Below are 9387 nucleotides of genomic sequence, written 5' to 3'. Positions count from 1 at the left end.
TCATTGTTGTACCTTCCATTGCGAGTGTCATGTTGTCTCGTGTTTTGATGAAATGAACTCGTCTGCTGCTCCTGGGCCGTACGACACTTGTGCATGAGAACACAGCAGTAAATAATCATTTACATTGCAGTGCTCACATTTTCAAAACAAAATAGTCTGTAATAGCTCTTTGGATTCACTGTCCAGAAGCAACGTTTTCACTGCGCTCCATTGCTCTTATCCACGGTTGTCTCCTGAATCCATTTGTGACCTTATGATTGGAGCAGATGCTTAAAGCGTGAATCAGCCATCATTTTCAGTTTTGCCATGAGCCTTCTTCGCCTCCACTGGTTTGCTCAGAAAAGAGAGAGCTGTCTGCGATTCATCTTCTCAGCAAGAAACCCTTCCTGAAAGTGCAGCTCCCTGCAGCTGTCGGCACAAAAGCACTCAAGAGTCACGCATGGCTTTCTTCATAACACATTAATAGTAGAAGTCAGTGGTGTTCAGCTGGTTTTGCTTCAGGAGGCAATTTTTCTTTGGGCAGCAAGTGGTGACTCAACACAGAACCAGAATCTGATGCTCAATATTTAACAAAAATACCATTTAAATTAAACATGAATTCATATTTAACTACTTAAGCCTAAAAATATGGACTATTCAGAACATTGTATAGGCTGAATAGAAAAATTACATAAATGTATAAACTGCAGAAAAGTGATTTATGACCTATTTTCTTCATCACTATTAAAATAATTTATTTCACTACTGTAACTATGAACAATCATATGTTTAGATGCACTGTAAACAAATACACTTTAAAAAAGATTTATTATGATTTTATTAGTACCATTTAAAGATGTTTTTTTTTTTTTTTTTTTTTTTACAAAATACAGTCAAAATCAAGCATACAACATGTAAACAATTTACATAGTTCAAAAAATCCTCTAGACAAAATAAGGTTTGTTTATTAATCAAAATCTTTTAATAAAATCCGAGGACATTGAATTACTCAGTGTAACACATACATATAAAATAAATTAAAATATGCAGCTGTGATTCAGGACATGAGCAGAAGATTCACTCTCAATCAGGATTTATCCATTTAGTTCCAGAGGGGTTTTTAAATCCCATCTGAAGTCACAACGGGTCGACTCAGTGCTGCTTTTTTTGGGACTTGACTTTCGGGGAGAACATGGCGAGGTACGGTCGTCTCCTGCGTATCCGCACGTCCGGCTGATCGTCCTCTTTGATGTATCCTGTTGAGAGCAAAGCAATGAATGTTACCTAAATGCTTCAATGACCAAGATAAACTGAATAAACTGATGAACTGTTTTTTCTTGCGCAGGAGGTCTATATATTAAAGAGGCCATATTATGCCCTTTTGATTTTAGTGTCTACTAGAATTAGTTTTTGACTTGAATGTTCAAAAAACACATTATTTTTCACATATTCTCCATTGTTGCAGCACCTCTATTCCCAGTCTGCCAGTAACGCTCTGTTTAGTTCCTGTCTCTCTGAAGCCCCGCCTTCTGAAAAGCACAATGTGCTCTGATTGGTCGGCTGAACCAGAGTGTTGTGATTGGTCAACCGCTTCGAGCATGTTTGGGAAATGTCCTGCCCCTAAGCGTGAGTTTCAACAACTAACTCAACCAGTCCTCACCCCCTTTTTTGCGTATGCCTTGAGCGGGAATTATTTAAATGAGGAATGAAGAAAACTCAAGACTACAATGGAGGCGTTTCAGGGAGTTCAGAAACACTTACTGATATACAGAACTCTCTTTGGAGTGACTTTGTGCTTTTTGTTTGTGCTTTACATGCTCAAACCGCAACATTACACACTAAAGAAAGCTGAAAATGTAAAAAAAGCGTAATTGGTGCTCTTTAAAAGTCTCAGACACACTGGCAAATAATCTATTTTTTATTTTGTTAAATAGTTCTTAATAGTGCAAGATTTCAAAGTTTCATCCATTTCTTTCTATTTGTCAAAATGACATAATGCAGAACCTCTTTCCACACAGGTCTGTGTCGACGGGAAGCCCACTTCCCAGAAGTTTTCCGGAGTGGAAGGTGGAATGTAGCGGAAGCGATGCCGTGAACAGGAAGACAGTTTTTTCAGCCTCTCTTCCTCTGGAAGGTGTGCATAATACTGAAACAACAGAATGCTCTTAATTACAACATTTTTAATTATCATCGATGCTATGATTATTTAGCAAAAGGAGATATATATAGTTGGTCATATACTGTATAAACTGACTCACAACTTCACACTCTTTACAATAATGTCCTTTTAGTTTTCTCCTTTCGTCTTTCTTACGCACAACTTCCACATGAGCAAAAGACTTATTCCTGGAATAGAAAGCAAAACAATGTCTCGTACAAATGTACAAATATAATTCATGAGTGATTTTAATTTACATTTACATTTATTCATTTAGCTGACGCTTTTTATCCAAAGCGACTTACAATTGCTATATATGTCAGAGGTCGCACGCCTCTGGAGCAACTAGGGGTTAAGTGTCTTGCTCAGGGACACATTGGTGTCTCACAGTGGATTCGAACCCGGGTCTCTCACACCAAAGGCATGTGTCTTATCCACTGCGCCACTACCACCCCAAATTTGCTAATAATTTTATTATTCTAACCATCTATTTTGTTGACATTAAATGACTGTATTTTAGGACCATGTGCATTTAAAGTTATGTAATCTGAAGTATTTGCATTAAATTAAACTTTAATACTTTTTAAACCAGAATTATTATAATGAACTAAAACCATTAAAAAAATGTGTTACTTGAAATAAAATAAACATTAACTGAAATAAATAAATATATATATTTTTATATTTATACATTTTATTTCAGCCAGTTGCCAAAGCAACATTTTTCATTTTCATATTAAAATTTAATCTGATATACTAAAGAATTTTTTTTTAAACTCCATAGACATATTTATAAAAAATGTGTATTAAAAATGACAAAAATGGACAACAAGTTGATTGTTTATTAAGCTTGAATATCTCAATGATACTAAAATACCACTATTTCAAACTTTCTGTATAGTGATTTTCACAATATTAATCTTTCCAAAGCAGCTCAACAAGAGCCTTTATTACCAATAAAAGCACATTTCTCACCTGCTAGATGCACCACCGTCAGACGTCACTCGGTTCAGGTCTGCAGGCCGGCGGAATTCCTCTGAACAATCGCAATATGTTTGGTAAAAAGGTTTAAAAGATGAAGGACAAATAAAACAAAGCTACTGGAGAACTGTGTCTGCTATTTGGAAATTACTGGAGAAACGACACATTACCTGCTGCCACTTGTTCTTCCTCTTCTTCTTCTTCATCATCATCATCATCATCATCTTCCCCTCTCTCCTCCTCCTCAAACGTACTGTCTTGTTTTGGAACAGAGCTCTCGTCCTGTGGACAAGACTCATATTCTCCGAACCCTGTCTTATCAAAGATGTCAGCAAGGCTGTCGTTTGCCCTCTGCCCAATCCCTGTTGATCAATCACATGTAGAAGTCGTTTACCTCAGAAATCAATCCGAAGCTACAAATCAAATCAGCTGTTTGTTCATATGATACCAGTGGTTTGGGATTGTCCCGTCCTCTTCTGGCCTCTCAGGAGCAGACTGTGACTCACAAATGTGCAGTCGGTGTCCATTGTTTCCAAGTCTGTTCTGAATCTGGCCTAGTGCAATTTGGGGGAAAAAACACATTATATAAACAGTAAATGAAAAAGTTTGAAAGATTTTTGAAAGAAGTCTCTTCTGCTCACCAAGGCTGCATTTATTTGATCAAAAACACAGTAAAAATGTTTATATTGTGAAATATTATTACAATTTAAAATAACTTTTCTATTTCGAATATATTTTAAAATGTAAAATATTCCTGTGATGTAAAGCTGAATTTTCAGCATCATTACTCCAGTCTTCAGTGTCACATGATCCTTCAGAAATCATTCTAATTTGCTGATTCGCTGCTCAAGAAACTTTTATTATCAATGTTGAAAACAGTTGTGCTGCTTCATGCCCGGTGTAAACCGTGATACATTTATTTCAGAATTGTTTGATGAATAGAAAGTTCAAAAGAACAGCATTTATTTGAAATAGAAATCTTGTAACATCACATAAATGTCTTTACTGTTGCAGTTGATCAATTGAATGCATCCTTGCTGAATAAACATATTAGGTTAGTAGTGTAGTGTAAATATGGTGGTTGAAAATTAAAATGTTCAGAATAAATTTTCAGTGTGTATCAGTACCTCTGGTTGAAGAGAACTCTCTGTATCATACTGAGCCAGATCCGCTCCTGGATCCACACTCCAGCTCTGATCTGTCATCAAACATTAGCAAAATGATTCACCCTAAACTACTCAAGATTATCAGTAAACTATTATGGCAAACTGTTCATAATGTTTCTGTATTACCGTATGGAAAATGTGTGTTTTGGTTCTGAACAGAACTTTTGCGAGGTGTGTGCTGGTCCAAACATTTCCTTCTCTTGGAATCCTGCAAAAGTTACATAAAATTAGAAAACTTATACTTTTATGTGAAACTGTTTTGAAATGTGTAAATCCGGTGGTAAAGTGGTTCTGTCTGACTGTGTCTAACCGTTGTCTCCTTATTCTTGCTCTCTTTAAGACCATTAGCTGGAGTGGACGCAAATATCATCCCCTTGATTTCGGTCTCATCAGGATCATCCAGGCTGGAATCAGAAATCTTCTCTTCTCTTTTCCTGCCATCTGTATGTTTTCTCTTTCCTTTAACTGGCACACATGTGCTGTTATTTGAAGGTGTGTGTGGAAAGTAGTCTGCGGGCGGCGGCTGCTGCTGTTCTCGAGAATCCAACGGACGGCAATGCAAAATGGACGGAGAATCGTCATTCTGGACTGCAGCGATGCTGGAACAGATATATCAAAAACAAGCTTCAATATTTCTGTCTCACTGGTCATTAGTGAGAGTTCAAATTAGGGGTGGAACGGTACATGTATTCGTATTGAATCGAAACGGTACGGGCGTCACGGTTTGGTGCATAAATTTACACGGAGAATACACGGTACAAAAATAAATAAAACTTAATTAATTAATGTAATGCGGAACTACTGTTAGATACTCGGGTTCTTTAGGGACACTTAACCTGTAGCCCAGCCTCTGAAGCAGGCTGCGATGTAAAGATTGCAAAGCTGGAATATGTTGTGTGTGTGTGAGAGAGAGAGAAAGAGAGAGAGAGGCGCGGGCGCGATCGAAAAGTCGCAAAGTGTTTACTTATATTTGTGTGTGTGTGTGTGTGAGGCGCGGGCGCGATCAAACAGTGGAAACATAAAAACATACTCATTCATTTTGTTTATACAGGACATCATTCAATTTCAAACTGCAAAGTGTTTAAGTTACTGTTAATTAAAATTTTAAGGAAAACAAATATATTAATCTGAAATGTAGCAAATAAATGTTCAATTCATTCAGGTACAGTTACCAAACATATCTCAAGGTCTTTTTGTCTATTTATTAATTTAATTAATTAACTAATTATATAAAACTATTCTCAGTGCACTACAAATAAACTGGTTCTATGCCTTTACTTTATTAATCAAACTTATTTAAAAAATACAAGGCATAAGTAATTTATTTTCCTTTGGTGGTCCAGCCTGAGACATGTACAAGCCTTCTGCATTTTTGTTTTGCTTTTCCCTCCATTGTACCGAACTCGTACCGAGCCGTGATGTCTGAACCGAGGTATGAACCGAACCGTGACTTCTGTGTACCGTTCCACCCCTAGTTCAAATGGTATTTTTGGGGGGATTTAAGAGTGTGTCGTTACATGTTTGTGCTGTCATTTGACTCAGGTTGTCGGCCTCGTTCATTGTGAAGATCCTCATCCTCATCATTCTCATCAAACTGAAGAGAAACATTGGATATGTGAACACACACACAGCTGAACACTGCCAGTGCGGATATATAGAGGTTTTCTGTACATAACTAGGTATTTTCTAGGTCATCAAAAAGCACAACTGAAACTAAACCAAAAAAAAAGGCATATTGGGATACAATGAATGACTAAGTCGTATAAGTCAAACTTTAATTAAGATAAGGCAGAACCTGTTCTGGATAGACTTCTATACGGCAGGTCTCGGGAATCACAGTCCTGAAATGTTTCTTGTTATTAGGCTCTAAAATAAAATAAAAACACGTTAAATTTATGCTTACAAAGACTATCATTTAAAACGTTAAGATCAGCTCATAATACCTGCCGTACAAGTCACATCCATTTCACATGTCTCAGCGACCAGCACACCATTACAGCCGAAGGGCACAGATGGATCTCCTCGCCTGGGTTCTGTAAAAGAAAAAAGAAAGAAATATATATATATATATATATATTCAACATTGATAATAATCATAAATGTTTATTGAGCATCAAATCATCATATTATAATGATTTCTGAAGGATCATGTGACACTGAAGACTGGAGTAATGATGCTGAAAATTCAGCTTTGATCACAGGAATAAATTACACTTTAATATATATTCACATAGAAAACAGCTATTTTAAATTTTAATAATATTTCACAATATTACTGTTTTTTGTTGTTTAATCAAATAAATGCAGCCTTCAGAAGAGACTTCTTTTAAAAACATTAAAAATCTTACCGATCTAAAACTTTTGACCGGTAGTGTATATATAATAATTTTTTTAAATTAGCAGTTAAGTAGCTAAATTAATATATAACTATTTATATATTAAATATGCATATATACTGTATATATATATAGACATGTTAATATATAGCTATTTATTTATATACTACATTTAAAATATGAATTTTTAGTTAATTAATAGCTATTTTAATAACAAATATACATATATATATATATATTTATTAAAATAAATATTAATTAACAAAAAATTAATATATAGCTATTTATATATATATTGAAGACTTCATAACTACAAAAATGAAAATTATAGATGCATGTGTGTACACACACACACACACATACATATATATAGAAAAATATATAGCTATTTATTTATATACTATAATTCAAAACCAATAACTATCTATATAATTATTAAAATAGCTGTTAAATAGCTAAATTAATATATATTAAATAAACATACACACACATATATATATACACCTGTATATATAAAGAAAAGTTAATTTATATCCATTTACTTATATACTATATTAGTATATAAAAAGTTTTGAGAGTAAAAAATAACAATGAGATTTGTTTTACACACAGACACGTGTGTGTGTGTGTGTATGTGTTTATATATATATACACACATACACACGTGTCTGTGTGTAAAACAAATCTCATTTTTATTTTTTACTCTCAAAACTTTTTGTCTTTAAAAAAGCAATTATGGGAGTTAAGGTCAGAGGTGATCACCCAACACATCCTGAACTGTTAAATATGGCTTTTTAAACATCCAATTAGTGGATGTCATGCATAACGTCTGTCATTTAAACAGTGCAGCTGAGCCTTTTTCCTCATTTTAAATGTCTAACCGGGGTGTGAGAGTGATAATGGTTTCTCGGTGTAGCGGACGTGGTTCTGTTCTTTCCGTCGTTTCATCTTGCTGGCGACAGGTAAAGACAGCGGACGACGAGGAGAATCTGGGATCATCCCCTCCTCTGCCTCAGAAAACACATTCTGCGGAGAACTAAACACACACACACACACACACACACACACACACACACACACACACACACACACACACACACACACACACACACACACACACACACACACACACAAAGACATCAGACGCTCATGTGATGCACTTTATCAGTATTCATGTCATGTTTCATTTGATTCTGGGACTCACCCAGACTTTCTAAGTTGCTCTAGCTCAAGACTCAGTCTCCTGTTTTCATCTTTCAGAGTCTTCCTCTCTGCCTCTAAACTCAGCAATACACACATTATAGCAGATTTTTGGGTTGATACTAATCGACTGATAAATATAATATATATATATAGATTGAGTCACAATATGATGATACATAATGGAACAGAAAACAAAAATCCTCACCTAGCTCAGATATGACAGACAGATTTTTCAGATTAGCATCAATAAACTCAGAGTTTGTTTTTGTAATCTGCTTCTCAGCACAACGATCACATGGTCCAGAACACACCCTAAACCCAGAGACAAAAGAAAATGGCAACTTAAACTTCCAGAACAAATTGAATAAATAATATAAACATAATAAATATGTTGCTAAAGAGGTAAAAATGAGCACCTGTCCTCTAACAGTCTGATCTTCTCCTGCAGGATCTTCTGTTGCTCTCGTAACTGCTGGTTCTTGCTGTGAAATTCACTCAGTCTCTGAGCATCCCTGAGAGGGAAGCCGCATTATTACAGTTAGAGATCATATTTGACATTTATTACAGAATTATTACACCAGAAGAAAGTCTCTAAAAGTCCTTCACAATTTCAATGGTCAAGTAGTCATTAAATCAAACTGATTTATAAAAAAATTTAGACTTACAGACAGCGCTCTTTTTTCAGTTTGGTTATTTTTGCCAGTAATTCTGAAAATGAGAAAAGTTATCAGTGCAAAAGCATCTCATATTGTTAAACTTTTAATAAAATATTATTAAATAAACTGATAGTATAAGTCAAAATTATGACTAATTGGAATTATGATGTAACGTCGAAATTATGACATATTGAGTCACAATGACATACATAGATAATAATAAATCGTAATTATGAGGTAAAATTTAGAAATCATGACTTTCTGTGTCAGTTATGACTATTTATTTTAGAGTTATGACGTAATTAAGTAATAATTATGATTCCCCAAAGCATGATTTTCCCCCCTATGTGCAGGAAATATTAGATTGTAAATCATACAGTCAGGGAAAGGTTAGTGCAGTGACGTTACCTTGCAGAGCAGCGTCATGGAGCTCCTTCACGGAATGCAGCAGATCCTGGAGTTTCTCTCTGGATTCTGCAGGAATGCTGGAAGCAGGACTGTGTCCACTGAGATCTGAAGTGCTCATCCTCAAACAGTCCATCTGTATATCTATCACACTCCTTCAGTCGAATCAGTTTCACCCACACACACAAGTGACAACTCAAGTATTGAGACAAAAACATAAAGTTGGAACTCGCTTTATCTCGCTCACATCTCAAACAGCGGAGAGACTAATATATTCCTTTCGGTTGTTTCCAGAACGACATCATGCGCTACATGTATTTGCCTATAAGAACAGAACAAGGAACGTATTAATATGTTAAAAATAGAATTGCGCATCGCAGAGCTCGTGTAAATGTCTGTTCCATAATGTAAATATTCGGATTCGGGTTCCGCGCCTTCGCGGTGTATTCTGGGAGTTTAGCAGCGGCTCATCAGAAGAGCTTTACTACCATCTAGTGGCCACT

At 35.5% G+C, this 9387-nt stretch overlaps 1 protein-coding gene across 1 annotated transcript; it reads right to left on the bottom strand.

Moving 5' to 3' along the window:
- Positions 1-799: 799 nt before the first annotated feature.
- On the bottom strand, positions 800-9311 carry rbbp8 (retinoblastoma binding protein 8). The gene is made up of 18 exons (XM_082183787.1): positions 8888-9311; positions 8489-8531; positions 8240-8335; positions 8029-8135; positions 7825-7897; positions 7502-7656; positions 6228-6317; positions 6080-6150; positions 5802-5878; positions 4595-4883; positions 4411-4492; positions 4246-4316; positions 3567-3672; positions 3289-3480; positions 3113-3173; positions 2238-2325; positions 1984-2125; positions 800-1235 (listed from the first exon to the last, which is right to left on the bottom strand). The coding sequence occupies exons 1-18, from the start codon at positions 9018-9020 to the stop codon at positions 1132-1134; spliced, it is 1980 nt and encodes a 659-aa protein (XP_082039913.1). The 5' UTR covers positions 9021-9311; the 3' UTR covers positions 800-1131.
- Between the last annotated feature and the right edge of the window lie 76 nt (positions 9312-9387).

The sequence above is a fragment of the Leuciscus leuciscus genome (genome assembly GCF_965113295.1).
Source record: "Leuciscus leuciscus genome assembly, chromosome: 11".
Lineage (NCBI taxonomy): Eukaryota > Metazoa > Chordata > Actinopteri > Cypriniformes > Leuciscidae > Leuciscus > Leuciscus leuciscus.
This window is presented reverse-complemented; position numbering and strand designations above follow the sequence as displayed.